We start from the raw sequence: 17,563 nt of genomic DNA on the forward strand, positions 1-17,563 counted from the left end.
ACTCTCACCACTATTATTCAACATAGTTTTGGAAGTTTTAGCCACAGCAATCAGAGAAGAAAAAGAAATAAAAGGAATCCAAATCAGAAGAGAAGAAGCAAAGCTGTCACTGTTTGCAGATGACATGATACTGTACACAGAGAATCCCAAAGATGCCACCAGAAAACTACTAGAGCTAATCAATGAATTTGGTAAAGTAGCAGGATACAAAATTAATGCACAGAAATCTCTGGCATTTCTATACACTAATGATGAAAAATCTGAAATTGAAATTAAGAAAACACTCCCATTTACCATTGCAACAAAAAGAATAAAATATCTAGGAATAAACCTACCTAAGGAGACAAAAGACCTGTATGCAGAAAATTATAAGACACTGATGAAAGAAATTAAACATGATACCAATAGATGGAGAGATATACCATGTTCTTGGATTGGAAGAATCAACATTGTGAAAATGATTCTATTACCCAAAGCAATCTACAGATTCAATGCAATCCCTATCAAACTACTGCTGGCATTTTTCACAGAACTAGAACAAAAAATTTCACAATTTGTATGGAAACACAAAAGACCCCGAATAGCCAAAGCAATCTTGAGAACGAAAAATGGAGCTGGAGGAATCAGGCTCCCTGACTTCAGACTATACTACAAGGCCACAGTAATCAAGACAGTATGGTACTGGCACAAAAACAGAAATATAGATCAATGGAACAGGATAGAAAGCCCAGAGATAAACCCACACACATATGGTCAACTAATCTAAGACAAAGGAGGCAAGAATATACAGTGGAGAAAAGACACCTTGTTCAATAAGTGGTGCTGGGAAAACTGAACAGGTACATGTAAAAGTATAAGATTAGAACACTCCCTAACATCATACACAAAAGTAAGCTCAAAATGGATTAAAGATCTAAATGTAAGGCCAGAAACTATCAAACTCTTAGAGGAAAACATAGGCAGAACACTCTACGGCATAAATCACAGCAAGATCCTTTTTGACCCACCTCCTACAGAAATGGAAATAAAAACAAAAATAAACAGATGGGACCTAATGAAACTTAAAAGCTTTTGCACAGCAAAGGAAGCCATAAACAAGACCAAAAGACAACCTTCAGAATGGGAGAAAATATTTGCTAATGAAGCAACTGACAAAGGATTAATCTCCAAAATTTACAAGCAGCTCATGCAGCTCAATAACAAAAAAACAAACAACCCAATCCAAAAATGGGCAGAAGACCTATATAGACATTTCTCCAAAGAAGATATACAGATTGCCAACAAACACATGGAAGAATGCTCAACATCATTAATCATTAGAGAAATGCAAATCAAAACTACAATGAGAGATCATCTCACACCGGTCAGAATGGCAATCATCAAAAAATCTAGAAACATGGGCTTCCCTGGTGCCGTAGTGGTTGAAAGTCTGCCTGCCGATGCACAGGACACGGGTTCGTGCCCCAGTCCGAGAAGATCCCACATGCCGCAGAGTGGCTAGGCCCATGAGCCATGGCCACTGAGTTTGCTCATCCAGAGCCTGTGCTCTGCAACGGGAGAGGCCACAACAGTGAGAGGTCCGAGTACCGCAAAAAAAAATCTAGAAACAATAAATGCTGGACAGGGTGGAGAACATGGAACACTCTTGCACTGCTGGTAGGACTGTAAATTGATACAGCCACTATGGAGAAGAGTATGGAGGTTCCTTAAAAAGCTAACTATAGAACTACCATACAACACAGCAATCCCTCTACTGAGCATATATCCTGAGAAAACCATAATTCAAAAAGAGTCATGTACCACAATGTTCACTGCAGCTCTATTTACAATAGCCAAAACATGGAAGCAACCTAAGTGTCCATCGACAGATGAATGGATAAAGATGTGGCACATATATACAATGGAATATTACTCAGCCATAACAAGAAACAAAATTGAGTTATTTGTAGTAAGGTGGATGGACCTAGAGTCTGTCATACAGAGTGAAGTAAGTCAGAAAGAGAAAAACAAATACCATATGCTAACACATATATATGGAATCTAAAAAAAAAAAACAGATTCTATAGAACCTAGGGGCAGGACAGGAATAAAGACGCATACATAGAGAATGGACTTGAGGACACAGGGAGAGGGAAATGTAAGCTGGGATGAAGTGAGAGAGTGGCATGGACTTATATACACTACCAAATGTAAAATAGATAGCTAGTGGGAAGCAGCCACATAGCACAGGAAGATCAACTCGGTGCTTTGTGTACACCTAGAGGGGTGGGATAGGGAGGGTGGGAGGGAGACGCTGGAGAGAGAGGATACGGGGACATGTGTATGCATATGGCTGGTCTGCTTTGTTGTGCAACAGAAACTAACACAGTATTGTGAAGCAATTATACTCCAATAAAGAGCTATCATAAAAAAAGGAATGAAAGAATTCATGCTATGACATGGAAGAAACGTGAAAACATTAGGCTAAGTAAAAAGAAGTCAGACACAAAAAAACACATACTGTATGATTCCATTTATATGAAATGTCCAGAAAAGGCAACTCTACAGAGAAAGAAAGTAGATCAGTGGTTGCCTGATAGCAATAGTGGAGAATAGGGAGTAACTGGCCTCTTTTTGGGGTGATGAAAATAATCTGAAAGTAGTGACGACAGTTTTACAACTTTGTCAGTATCCTGAAAACCACTATATTGTGCAATTTAAAAGCATGGATTTTATGCTATGTGAATTATATATCAATTATTTAAATTGGCAAGAAAAAAATGACTTAAGAGTCTTACCAACCAATCATACTCAACTTACTTGGATCCCAATTTAAACAAACTATAAAAAAGAAAAAATATTCTAAAAGAAAAAACGTGAAAACTAACTAAATATTCAAGGACAGTAATGTTTACACAGAATCCTAAATGATCAATGGATGCTAAAACAAATGCATTAATGTTTGACCAAAAACAAGATATTTACATAGTTGCCAGGTACCTCCCCCAAAATAACTTACTGGATACAAAAGAACACCACCTTTACCAAGTCATCAAACGTAACATCACCATTATTAAGACAAACCCAATTACATGGGTTTGTCCTAATGGATTTAGAAGGACACATCATCACCTCTATGGCATCCCTACAAAAAATACAAAACCTGGATCTAATTAGATGAAACATTACACAAATACAAACTGAGACACATTCAACAAAATAATAAAGATGGCCTGTTTTCTTCAAAAACGTTAAGGTCAAAAAACACAAAGGGACTTTCCTGGCAGTCCAGTGGTTAAGACTCCGCTCTTCCACTGCAGGGGGCACAGGTTTGATCCCTGGTTGGGGAACTAATCCCTCATGCATGCCACATGGCGCGGCAAAAAAACAAAAAAAAACACAAAGCCTGAGCTGGTTCCATATCAAGGATACATGACAATAAAATACTACGTGTGGGGACTTTCCTGGTGGCACAGTGGTTAAGAATCCCCCTGCCAATACAGGGGACACGAATTCGAGCCCTGGACTGGGAAGATCCCACATGCCATGGAGCAGCTAAGCCCATGCTCCACAACTACTGAGCCTGCACTCTAGAGCTCGCGAGCCACAACTACTGAGCCCGCGTGCTGCAACTACTAAAGCCTGTGTGCCTAGAGCCTGTGCTCCGTGACAAAAGAAGCCACCACCACGAGAAGCCTGCGCACTGCAACCAACAGAAGCCTCCGCTGGCTGCAAATAGAGAAAGCTCACGTGCAGCAATGAAGACCCAACGCAGCCAAAAATTAATTAATTAATTAATTATTTTTAAAAAACAACGTGTGATTCTGGATTTTATCTTAGACTAATGAAAAAATACATAGCTACGCAGAACACTGTTGAGACATGAAATTTGAATAAGGATTGTGAATGAGACAATAGCTTTGTGTAATTAGGGTTCCTGAGAAGTTTACTACACTGTGGTTATGTAAAAGAATTTTCGTACGTTTAGGAAAAACACTATAAAGTCTCCAATTTACTCTCCAATGCTTTAGGGAAAGAATATAGGGCTTCCCTAGTGGCGCAGTGGTTGAGAGTCCGCCTGCCGATGCAGGGGACGCAGGTTCGTGCCCCGGTCCGGGAAGATCCCACGTGCCGCGGAGCGGCTGGGCCCGTGAGCCATGGCCGCTGAGCCTGCGCGTCCGGAGCCTGTGCTCCGCAACGGGAGGGGCCCCGGCGGTGAGAGGCCCGCGTACCGCAAAAAACAAAACAAAACAAAAAAAAAGAATATATATATTATATATATAAAAAATGACAAAATGTTAATTGCTGAATCTGGGTAAAGGGCATACTGCAGTTCTTTGTATATTCTTGGCATTTCCTGTAAGTTTGAATGAGGCCATATCTTTCAGAAATATTCTGAAATATTTACAAATGAAAAAGTAAGATTTCTCTGATGAGCTTCAAAATAATGGAACAAGTAGGGGTCTAGATGAAATAATTGGTCATGTAGTAATAACTGTTAAAGTAGAATAATAGAAACATCAGGTGTATTATACTATTCTCTGTACTTTTCTATGTTTGAAATTTTCTGCAATAAAAAGTTTTAAAGAAGTTCACAATGAGGGACATCCCTGGTGGCACAGTGGTTGAGAATCCACCTGCCAATGCAGGGGACACAGGTTCGAGCCCTGGTCCGAAAGATCCCACATGCCACGGAGCAGCTAAGCCCATGCGCCACAACTACTGAGCCTGCACTCTAGAGCCCAAGAGACACAAATACTGAGCCCACGAACCACAACTAATGAGCCTGTGTGCCACAACTATTGAAGCCCACACACATAGAGCCTATGCTTCACAACAAGAGAAGCCACCTCAATGAGAAGCCCGCACACCGCAACTAGAGAAAGCCCGCACACAGCAACGAAGACCCAATGCAGCCAAAAATAAAAAGATAAAATAGATTTTTTTTTTTTTTTAAAAAGGGAGGCTTCCCTGGGGGTGCAGTGGTTGAGAGTCCGCCTGCCGATGCAGGGGACGCGGGTTCGTGCCTCGGTCCGGGAGGATCCCACGTGCCGGGGAGCGCCTGGGCCCGTGAGCCGTGGCCACTGAGCCTGCGCGTCCGGAGCCTGTGCTCCGCAACGGGAGAGGCCACAACAGTGAGAGGCCCACATACCGTTTATTTATTTTTTTTTTTGGTACGCGGGCCTCTCACTGCCGTGGTCTCCCCGGTTGCGGAGCACAGGCTCCGGACGCGCAGGCTCAGCGGCCACGGCTCACGGGCCCAAGCCGCGGCATTTGGGATCTTCCCGGACCGGGGCACACACCCGCGTCCCCTGCATCAGCAGGCGGACCCTCAACCACTGCGCCACCAGGGAAGCCCCCACATACCGTTTTAAAAAAAAAAAAAAAAAAAGGCACCCACATCCAGGACTCTAGTTTGTTTGTTTGCTTTTGCAGTACGCAGCCCTCTCACTGTTGTGGCCTCTCCCGTTGCGGAGCACAGGCTCCAGACGCGCAGGCTCAGCAGCCATGGCTCACGGACCCAGCCGCTCCATGGCACGTGGGATCCTCCCGGACCGGGGCACGAACCCGCATCCCCTGCATCGGCAGACGGACTCTCAACCACTGCGCCACCAGGGAAGCCCCAGGCCTCTAGTTTTGAAATGTTTCTAATAAATGACACTCTCTCCATTAATCCCCCCTTAAAACCTCTTTATAAAGCATGAACCATTCAGGCAATTTTATTTGCCCCATGTGAAGTTTTAGTCAATACAAAAACAGAAATACAGTTGATACCTCTAACTCTACTGTACATGGACATATAGTTACCGTTGAGAGTAAAATCAATAAATAATGGAAGAAAACAGGTAAATGTAGAGAGAAGTAATCCACCCAAAGAGATGATCTACAAATCACAGAGAGAGAAAAACCAACTGACGTTTGTTAAGCACCCATTATAAGCCATTCCTTAGGTCATTTAAGCTTCACATCAATGCTGGCATAATTTTTCCCTTAATTTTGTTTTTAATTTTTTTCTTTAAAGTACACAATTTCTGGGCTTCCCTGGTGGCGCAGTGGTTGAGAGTCCACCTGCCAATGCAGGGGATACGGATTCGTGCCCCAGTCCGGGAAGATCCCACATGCCGCGGAGCGGCTGAGCCCGTGAGCCATGGCTGCTGAGCCTGCGCATTCGGAGCCTGTGCTTCGCAACGGGAGAGACCACAACAGTTAGAAGCCCGCGTACCGTAAATAAATAAATAAATAAATAAAAATAAAGTACACAATTTCAGATTTTTTTTTTTTTTAATTTTTGGCCGCGCTTCATGTCCTGTGGGTTCTTAGTTCCCTGACCAGGGATCGAACCTGTGCCCTTCGTAGTGAACACACAGAGTCCTAACCACTGGACCACCAGGGAATTCGTGCCCTTAATTTTTTTTAACTGTGGTAAAATACATATGATTCAAAATGGGGACTTTCCTGGTTGTCCAGGGGGTAAAACTCTGCGCTCCCAATGCAGGGAGCCTGGGTTCGATCCCTGGTCAGGAAACTAGATCCTGCATGCATGCTGCAACTAAGAAGCCCACATGCTGCAACTATGAAGTCCGCACGTCCTGCACATCGCAACTAAAAAAGATACTGCATGCAGGAACGAAGATCCTGCGTGCCACAACTAAGACCCAGCACAGCCAAAATGAATAAATGAATAAACAATAAATAAATAAATATTTACTTTTAAAAAGAGGTGATTTTTTTCAACCTCATTTTACAAATGAGGAAACTGAAGGAGTGAGAAGTTAAGACATTTTCCTAACGCAAGCAGCAAGTCACCAACCAGAATCTGAACAGGGTCTTTTTGTGTGTGTGTGTGTGTGTGTGCGCAGTACGCGGGCCTCTCACTGCTGTGGCCCCTCCTGTTGTGGAGCACAGGCTCCAGACGCACAGGCGCAGGCGCAGGCTCAGCGGCCCAGCCGCTCCGAGTCATTTGGGATCTTCCCAGACCGGGGCACGAACCCATGTCCTCTGCATCAGCAAGCGGACTCTCAACCACTGTGCCACCAGGGAAGCCCCAGGTCTTTCTTTAAACTGCATGACTGCCATTATATAATTTCATTGGTTAAGTTTCTTAAAATTTCATTTCTCTGAGTCAATACTAAGGGCCTCATCAATTCTAAAAAGCCTGATTTTCTACATTTACAAGCCTAAAATAGACAGTACCAAAAAAGGCAGCCATGCTGAGACCCTCCATGAACAGTCAGCAGATGCCCAACCATCTTACTCCTCACTACCTTTGCAACAACAACTTTAGAAGCTACATTAGAAGCTAAATTAAATCCAAAAGTACATGAATATAAAAATGAGACATTTTATCTTTCTTAAGTTTATGTTGTAAATGGTGAATAAAATCCAAATAATTTTGCATAGATACTTTAATAAGACACTGAATTTCTAGATTTCAGGTATAGCTAAAACAACTGATTAGTATGTCATTTTAAAAAGCAATACTGGGCTTCGCTGGTGGCGCAGTGGTTGAGAGTCCGCCTCCCGATGCAGGGGACGCGGGTTCGTGCCCCGGTCCGGGAAGATCCCACATGCCGCGGAGCAGGCGGCTGGGCCCGTGAGCCGTGGCCGCTGAGCCTGCGCGTCAGGAGCCTGTGCTCCGCAACAGAGAGGCCACAACAGTGAGAGGCCCGCGTACCACACACACACAAAAAAAAAAAACAATAAAAAGCAATACTTTGGTCTCACACATGAGGAACAAATATGATTACCCTGAATCTGTGAATATATAATTTGTAAATACTACAGAATAACCCATATCATAATTAACATTCTCTACAAAAATGAAAAGAAACTGAAAAACTCTATGAACTACAGCAGAAAATATAGTAGGAATTTAACTTATGAGATAGACAACCAGTGGGAAAATCATTCTCAGGCAAACACAGAACAAACCTGTGCGCCAACAGCCTCCCTTCCCCCATTACCAAAACATTTCAAAAGCTTCAGGAACCCCAAGACCAGAGTTTGAGACACCACAGTATTAAACTGAAAAATACATTTACATATGGTCCTAGTCTCATTACATATTTTGTAGGACAAAAATGGCTTTCAAAATAAAGTACTTATACTTCTTTCTTAAAATTTAGATCACTTTTTTATTGATTTTTTGTTTAAAAAAAAAATCAAAGGGGCTAAAATATGTCAAAGCTGTTGACTGCGGAGGGGAGAAGCACACCATTAAGATTAGACTACAGGGCTTCCCTGGTGGCGCAGTGGTTGAGAATCCGCCTGCCGATGCAGGGGACACGGGTTCGTGCCCTGGTCCGGGAAGATCCCACATGCCGCGGAGCAACTAAGCCCGTGAGCCATGGCCGCTGGGCCTGCGCGTCCGGAGCCTGTGCTCCGCAGCGGGAGAGGCCACAACAGTGAGAGGCCCGCGTACCGCAAAAAAAAAAAAAAAAGATTAGACTACAAAGAAATGCTCAGAGTTGCTATCTGCCGGAATTTTTTTCCCTATCTATCACATTGCACTTCTTTCTTTAGCAAACGTTTTTTTCCTCACATACCTAATACTATAAATATGTAGTAAATACTCAGAATTTTTAAAATTGTAAATACAACCCAGTTGTTTTAGAGAGGAGGGAAAAAGAAGTCCTCCAAAATACCAGTGAAGTATAAATTTCCTCATATTCAAACATTCAAACTGCCATGGAAAATTGGAGATGGCAAAACACTGTTCCAATTGTCTGCTAAAGCCTATGTGCAAAGACTTCTATTTCAACATTCTGACTAACTAATAAACATATGTTGCATCCTAAAACATATATACTAAACTAAGATCCCATCTAAACTAAGAGGAAGACAAATGGGAAACCAAAAAGCTACAGGTAACATAAAGTACTTTTCCTCATATAATGGAAAACAAAAGACTCAAAACACATTTTAATTTTCCAAGAAAAAGACAATTAACTTACTAGCATGCTTGTCTGCAAGCATTATAAGCGTGTTGGAAATATCTCGTCGTCTATAAAAGCACACTACTTTTGCTTCCACGTTGCCAGTTGCAGTCTAAGAAATAAGAAAAATAAAAGTCATCTATACTGAATATTAGATTCAAGTAGTTTATAAAACAAAACTAGAGACAGCATAATTGTAAGATCACTGTCATTTACTGTGCCAACCACAACTGCAGGATAATCAGAGAGCTTAAAAATTCAAATAAGGATGAGTAACATTTGTAAAAGTTCCGAGTGAAACAAATGTCAAACATAAAATAACTCACTGGTATCAATTAAAAATTAAACTAAAGTGATCAGAGAGCTTTAATGACTAAAGCCATAGTTAACTCTGATTAACCTTAAGAAACTAATCCCCCAAATTTAAAAAGCCACAACATAACTTAAAAGACAGTTAAACATAGTCCTCCAAACCCTCTTCCTGAGGCACAGGCTAAGTGCAAAATCACTCGGCCCCATCCTGAACACCCTCACATTCGACTGATGGTGAAGCTCTGCAGGTGCAGGGCAGTCAACATGTGAGGTGGACCAGGTAACTTGGAAAAGCATTCTCAGCCCAAGGGAGTCCATGAATCCATAACGGTCAACATTCTTAGTAGTACTTAGTTTACCTTCACATATGAAAGTATTAAAAACCTTGAGTTATGAACACTGAGCTCTTATTTCTTTTTGACTACAGTCTAGAATACAGTCAATATTCAGTTAGGCTGTAATTTACTGCAGCTTTGGCCCAGGCTCCTACCCTCCTATTCTTTATGAATTCTGAGAGCTTTCAAGGTCAATTGTTCACTACAAAGTTCACTGTAAAAACACACAGATTACAATAAAATGCTATTGTGATTTCCAATTTCAAACAAATTTGAGAACAAATTTTCAGAATTTCTCTGGGCTTACAGATACACTCAGACAAAAAGAAATAAGTATACGTGCTGCAGTAAATTTGTCAGTTTTATGAAGTTCAGTGGCAGTATTTTAAAGTGAGAAATAGTCTTGTGGAAATATTGCCCCCTAAAACTGAAATCATATTACATCCTAACCAAAGTGCTTTTATATTTCACAATACTGTGATCAAATACATCCTCAAGAAGCAATGATCCAGCAATCTGCTAAATGAACAGTCCAATATTACTATATAAATAAAATCTATCGATGACTTCAATTATCAGTGCTTTATCATTTTTGTCTTGAGACAAAAGCATGTTAATGGATGACTAATAAGAAAATAAATAAATAAATAAACTTTTTTTTTTTTTTAAAGCATGTTAAAAACCCAAAGCAAGGGCTTCCCTGGTGGCGCAGTGGTTGAGAGTTCGCCTGCCATTGCAGGGGACACGGGTTCGTGCCCCGGTCCGGGAAGATCCCACATGCCGTGGAGCGGCTGGGCCCGTGAGCCATGGCCGCTGAGCCTGCGCATCCGGAGCCTGTGCTCCGCAACGGGAGAGGCCACAACAGTGAGAGGCCCGCGTACCGCAAAAAAAAAAAAAAAAAAAAAAAACCCAAAGCAAGATTTTTAAGGCATACGTGTTTTTTTTCTACCTTACTGGTGAGTTCCTCCAATAGGGATACTCTGTAAAGCTAATTAAATTCTTATTTAAACCTGCTTGGGGTGGAGGGGCATAGTTCAAAATAAATATTCTCTTCTGAACCACATACGCACTTGGCTATTAAGCAGTTTACAGTATTACTCTTCTTCTCTACTGTACACATACACACCCTCCCTTTGAGCATTCCTCTAAAGCTGAGCTACTAAAATTGTGGTCCAAGGCCCAGTCCACAGCTGTTACTATGTAATGAAATGAGTACAGAAATTAAATGAATTATAGTATCTGAGTTAATTTTATATCTATTGAATCTAATAATGAAAAATGGGGCTTGCAATTTTATAAAGCTACTTTAAATTTCATTTTTCTACTCTCATTTTTAAATTTTACAAAAGCAGTCTAAGATACTGGAAATTCTTTAAAATCCTCCACCACAAATAATTTAAGAAGTATAGCTCTAAAGACCTAAGTTAAATATATAAAGTCACCAAATTTCTTGTGTGCGCTTCCTATGTGCCCCTGCACAAGCTAAGCACCATGGATGCATGGTGTCTGCCCTCACCAAGCCTCTGCTCCAGCAAAGATGCCTATCCACATGTCATCTCATCTCCTACCTTCCAAAGCCCAGCTGTAATCATGTCCCTCACCCAGAAACCTTCACCGGTTCCCCACAACTGAAGCATAAGAGTAAAACATTCCTGACAAATTCCCAGCACTATTGTCCTTTACTCCTTTCTTTTCCCCTACAGACTTCACTTCTCACTCATGGAGGCAGGAAGTACCACCTGTTGAGGGAAGAACAGAAAAAGCTTCAAGAAGGAGGAAAGAGGGCAGAAGGTCCCTAGCCAGCTAGGAAAGAAGGAAGGAGTCCAACAGGTGAAGACTGGAGGACTGAGAAGTCTTAAGAAAAAAGAAGGACCTGAACTAAACCCACAGGTGGGAAAAGTGGAGACAGGTATAAAGAAGAACCTACAATGAACAGCAATTTCTTTCCTGTGTTTTTTCTCCATTTAGGTTGCAGCCTCTTAAATCTCTATTCTGTCAAACACGTTTAGCAAAACATCCTTCAGCAATAAGGGGCTTTTAGTCAACCTCATACTCACATCCATTTCTATCCCAGACTTAGAAAGTACATTATTAAAAAACAAAAAACCAAACAGTTTCCATTTTGGAAAGTCTATGGTCTGCTCGAACTAAAGAACAGATGGAAAAGAACTTCCTCTTCCCAATTTCTGTCCTTCTTCCCAACAGATCCCTAAACGTCAGGAGAGGTCTTAACTTGGGTTCTATAAAAGGGCTTTGAAGGGATCTCTTGAAATTATATGCAAAATCTTGTATGTGCAAATATAGATTGGGGTGGGGGACAAGATTAGATGCTCAAACAAGTTAGTGGCTCCCTTCTCCCCACCAAAAAGAGACCCTAAACATTAAAATGAATCTCAGAGCAAATCGGATGGCTAATAAAACATACAGAATATAAAGAAACATATAAATTATACAACACAACACACCAAAAAAAACAATCAACAGCAAATAACATTAAATTTATCCATAAGCATAACTTCCAAAACTTCCTGAGACTGTATCCTCATTATTATGTACACAAAGCCTTCTTTCAACATGTGTGCAGAGTAAATCTTTAGAAGAGCAACACCCAAGCTAGATAGTGACTAAATAAAATTTACCGTGAAGTTGTTTTCTATTTTAACTTTATATTCTTCCTCCAAAAGATCATCATCGCTGTATCTGAGTAGAGTTTAGAGGAGAGGAAAAGAGGGTATGTAAGGTAAACAATGTCGGTGAGAAGCGGCTGCAGCTCCAGGCAGAGGAGGCAGGAACCCGAAGGCGAGCAGGGGCCGGGTGGGCACCATGGCCGGGATCACCACCACCGAGGTGGTGAAGCGCTGAGACCCAGGTTCCGCAGCCGCAGGCCGGTGACGTGGACGAGAGGGCTGAGCGCCTCCCGCGGGAGTAGAGGGAGAAAGGCGGCCTCCTTGAACTGCAGGGTCCAGCTGGTTGAAAAGGAGCTGGACAGTGCCCAAGAGCGCCTGGCCACTGCCCTGCAGAAGCTGGAGGAAGCTGAGAAAGCTGCTGATGACAGCGAGAGGGGTCTGAAGGTTATTGAAAACCAATCCTTAAAAGAGGAAGAAAAAATGGAGCTCCAGGAAATCCATCTCAAAGAAGCTAAGCACACTGCAGAAGAGGCAGGTAGGAAGTACGAAGAGGTAGCTCTTAGGTTGGTGATTATTGAGGGAGACTTGGAATGCACAGAGGAGCAAGCTGAGCTGGCAGAGTCCCGTTGCCGAGAGATGGATGAGCAGGTCAGATTGATGGGGCAGAACCTGAAGTGTCTGAGTGCTGCTGAAGAAAAGTACTCTCAAGAAGAAGACAGATATGAGGAAGAGAGAAAGATTCTTACTGATAAACTCAAGGAGGCAGAGGCCCGTGCTGAGTTTGCTGAGAGATCAGTAGCCAAGCTGGAAAAGACAATTGATGATTTGGGAGATAAACTGAAATGCACCAAAGAGGAGCACCTCTGTACACAAAGGATGCTGGAGCAGACTCTGCTTGACCTGGATGAGATGCAGAGCACCCCAGTCCCGCCCTGTGCTGCTCCTCCCTCTGACCCCGACTCGGCTGAGGCCAGCCTGCCCAAAGCTGACCTTTAAACTGACGGCTGATCTTTAACTGGAAGGCTACTTTCTCCTTTCACCACGTCTCCCACCCCCACCCGTGTCCTTTTCGCCAAACTGTCTCTGCCTCTCCCCAGAGGTTCCATTTGGGCTAGAGGCTGAGCATCTTTGGGAATAACGTTTAAGGGAATGTGAGCACAGTGTTAGGTGTCTTTAAAAGCATGCTGTGATGTACACATTTTGTAATTATCTTTTTTGTTGCTGTTGATGTAGCAGCCATTTGTAAAACATTCCAGATAATTCCATAGTTCTGAAGCAGCAGTCTAATCCCTTTCTCACTTTTGGAAGGTAACTTTTCAGCTTAATGCATATTGCCCTCTCTGCAGAGGAGAGGAAAACGTATGGGCCTGCCTTCCTGAGAGCCAAACAGCCCAGAGAAGGACTCCATTTTGGGAAGCCTTATTGCTCTGTAAAAAGTACCTGCCAAACCAGAAAGGTGATTCCAGAAGGAGTTAGCAAAAAAAAAAAAAAAAAAAAAGCCCTGTTCAGGTTTTCAGCTTTACGGTATCTTTCGGCAACTTTTTTTTTCCATCAGAAGTGACCAGATGAAATTAAGATGGTGAGACCTCTGAGACCAAATCCTTGTCCCAGCTCTACCCCACTCCCAACCACTCACAGAACGGATCATGTGCCCCTTATTTTGAGGTGACCACTTATTTGTTCTCCTGCCTCCTTGAAAGAAAGGAAAGAAAATTATGTTCTACCACTGATTTAGCCATATGAAACTCATCTCATCACCCTTTTCTAGATCTGAAGCTGCTGTCTCTAAAACTGCCATCTCATTGTGTGTTGTATCAGTTAGTGCTAGAGAAATCTTGAATAGCTTATGTACAAAATTGTTTTTAAATTTTATATTATTTTGAAACTTTGCTTCTTTGGGGTTGGGGCACATTGGTCACCCCATCTGGCTGTGAGAGCCCTCTACAGTCTGGGCTGGCAGTGTGCTGATCTTTTAAAGTTTCTTTCCCTACCCAATCTCCCCTTTTTGGTGAGGTTTCAGTGAGATCAGTTAGGTGTGCATCCTACAGCTTAATTGGCTTAAAATGTACTCCCCTTTGGTGTGGTCTCTTTGGGGGCCAATTGGAGAAAGAAAAAACAATAGTGTAACTGTTTTGATACTGAACATTGATAAATGTCTTTTGAAATAAAGAACCAGTTCTTCCAAAAAAAAAAAAAAAGGGAGAGGTAAAACAATGTCAAACTGTGTTTATCAACCAATATATTCAGTTTTGCATCTAAAAGTTCTGGGGAAATAAAATTGAGACAAAAATCTATTTCAGGACTTCCCTAGTGGTCCAGTGGTTAAGAATCTGCCTTCCAATGCAGGGGATGTGGGTTCGATGCCCAGTCACAGAACTAAGACCCCACATGCCACAGGGCAACTAACCCTGCACACTCTAGAGCCTGCGTGCCGCACTACTGAGCCTGTGCAGCACAACTAGAGAGCCTGCTCACTGCAACTACTGAACCCATGCACACCAGAGCCCACTTGCTGCACTAAATGATCCCACATGCCGCAACAGAGATCCCACATGCCACAACTAAGACCCGACACAGCCAAATAAATAAATAAATATTTTCTTTAATTTAAAAAAAAAGAAAAAATACTGTAGTTCTGCTTTCTAACTGAGCAAGTAACATTTCAAATAGGATTTAAAAAAATAGGGACCTTCATCCTATAAAAGTGAATTTTCTATAAAAATAATGATTGATAGCTTATCCTAGGAATTTTGTTAAAAAAACACATCCAATTCTTTTTTTCTTTTTTGGCCTCGCTATGAGGCTTGCAGGATCTTAAGTTCCCTGACCAGGGATTGCCCCTGGGCCCCAGCAGTGAAAGCACCCAGTCCTAAGCACTGGACCACTAGGGAATCCCAAAACACATCCTACACATTTAGAAGAAAGTTAATAAAATAGGTTAATATCCCTTCTCTTAGCTTATCAATTAGAATATATCAAGTGTTGGGACTTCCCTGGTGGAGCAGTGGTTGGGAATCCGCCTGCCAATGCAGGGGACACGGGTTCGAGCCCTGGTCCAGGAAGATTCCCACATGCTGAGGAGCAGCTAAGCCCATGCACCACAACTACGGAGCCTGTGCTCTAGAGCCAGCGAGCAGCAACTACTAAGCCTGTGTGCCACAACTACTGAGCCCATGTGCCCCAACTACTGAAGCCCACGTGCCTAGAGCCCATGCTCCACAACAGGAGAGGCCACTGCAATGAGAAGCCCATGCACCGCAGCGAAGGGTAGCCCCTCGTTCGCCACTAGAGTAAGCCTGCGTGCAGCAACAAAGACCCAATGCAGCCAAATATTAATTAATTTTTAAAAATAATAATATATCAAGTGTTCTTAAATTCATCATTTGGATTTTCTAATCATGTTAAATTTCCCCACTTAGCCAACTTGACCTCTGACCCACTCAAGGCCTTTCTGGAACTCCTGTGGCCCCTCTTCCCAAGGCTACCTCCTTCTCATCCTTTAGGCCTCAACTTCAATGTCCTTAAAGTCCTTCACTCCCCATCCAAAGGAAGCAACCTCTGTTGTTCTCTATGTCAAGGCTCTTGCTTATTTCCTTTCTAGAAGTTAACACCATTTATCGCTCTTTTCTTTATACCTGTTAACTCATCTTTTCATGTCTCCCTCATGAGAACGGAGACCCTGTGTGAGCAGAGACCACGCCCATACTGGTCACTGTTGTACCTGAGCCTAGCATAGTGCCTGCTACATAACAAGTGCTCAAGGAATATTTGTTTAATTAATTACTTAAAATGAGATCTCTCACATCCCTTCAGAAATAAAGGTCCTATGTAAATATTTAGTAATTAATTAGCCTATTGCAGTTCCTTTTTATCAATACTCCATCCAAACTGCCACTCTCTGAAACTACAGACTCTGATCTCTCACAGTTCAGTCACTCTCAGTGCCCTAAGGACAGCTCATATATTAACAACTCTTTGAGAAAACACAGGGGCAGGGAGAAGGTGAGAATGTGGGGGAGGGGAGGGACTTTTGAAGTGAATAGTAATGTAATGATAAAGAAGTGTGAAATGATCCAGGTTCCAGCTAGATGTGTAATCCAGGCATTTAAGTTGCTTAACCACAGTGTGCTTCACAACAACAATCCATGATGCATCTACCTTAAAGGTTTAAGGTACTGTGAGGCTCAAAAGAGGTGACAAACGTGAATCCCCAGATTATATGCTTTCAGAGCACCATGCTCTGATGTTTGTAAATTTAGCACAGATGCAATTTTCCTTCTGCTTGTGGAATTATTTAGCTGATGTCCATCGCCACTACTGGACCTATGTTGTTCATCTTTCAGTTCCTAAAAGTGCATATCTAAAAGCAGCAGGTCCTTAGAAATATTTGTAAAATGAATGAATCAAAGTACTTTGTAAACAGTAAAGCCATGTACAAGTATTAACATCAGCCATCTGAGAAATTCATTAATTCAAAAAACGTTTACTTAACTATGTGCCAGCCACTACTCTAAGGCACTTGGGATGCATTAGTGAACAGAAAAGATCACTACACACATAGAGCTTACATTCTAGTTTGGGAAAACAGGCAATGAAAATATAGGCACAACTCATTTTATTGCACTTCGGTTCACTGCACTTCTCAGATATTCTGTTTTTTACAAATCAAGGGTTTATGGCAACACTCGGTGGAGCAAGTCTATGCCATTTTTCCAATAGCATTTGCTTACTTCGTGTCTATCACATTTTGGTAAATCTTGCGGTATTTCAAACTTTTTCATTATTATGATATTTGTTATGGCAACCTATGATCAGTGATCTTTAATATTATTTTATGACCCACTGAAGCCTCAAATGATAGCTAGCAATTTTTAGCAATAAAGTATTTTTCAATTAGGCATGTACATCTTTTTTTAGACATAATGTACACTTAATAGACTACAGTATGGTATAAACACAACTTTTATATGCACTGGGAAACTAAAAAATTCATGTGACTTGTTTTACTGCAATATCTGCTTTATTGCAGTGGTCTGAACTGAACCCCCAATATCTCTGAGGTATGCCTGTAAACACATTAATTAAGTATATTTGAAGGTGATAAATGATGTGGGGGAAAAAAGCAAGGTATGGGGGGCTGGAAACAACCAGACAGTCCTAAGGTGGGTGCATATGAGAAATAGCCAAGAGGGTCCAGTGGTTAGGACTTGGCGCTTCACTGCCATGGCCCTGGGTTCAACCCCTGGTCAGGGAACTAAGATCCTGCAAGACAGGCGGCGCAGCCAAAAAAAACAGAGAGAGAGAAACAGGCAAGAAAGAGCTTACTGCACTTAGAGCCAAATGAACAAAGCAGAGAGCAGCCAGAGAATACAGG

The 17,563-nt window shown here is 42.0% G+C and overlaps 1 protein-coding gene and 1 pseudogene across 11 annotated transcripts in view; one reads left to right on the forward strand and one right to left on the reverse strand.

Moving 5' to 3' along the window:
• Positions 1–17,563, reverse strand: part of MTA3 (metastasis associated 1 family member 3) — a 213,421-nt gene that overhangs the window by 148,106 nt on the left and 47,752 nt on the right. For all 11 annotated transcript variants that reach the window (XR_010835568.1, XR_010835569.1, XR_010835570.1 and 8 more), the window contains exon 3: positions 8,934–9,027. Coding sequence is in view for 6 of the 11 variants with exons in the window: in XM_067007677.1 (XP_066863778.1) it covers positions 8,934–9,027 (94 nt within the window). In the remaining 5 variants the exon portion in view is untranslated. The remainder of the gene's footprint in view (positions 1–8,933; positions 9,028–17,563) is intronic.
• On the forward strand, positions 12,386–13,185 carry LOC131765592 (tropomyosin alpha-3 chain pseudogene; annotated as a pseudogene).

This window comes from Kogia breviceps, chromosome 11 (assembly GCF_026419965.1).
Source record: "Kogia breviceps isolate mKogBre1 chromosome 11, mKogBre1 haplotype 1, whole genome shotgun sequence".
Classification (NCBI taxonomy): domain Eukaryota; kingdom Metazoa; phylum Chordata; class Mammalia; order Artiodactyla; family Physeteridae; genus Kogia; species Kogia breviceps.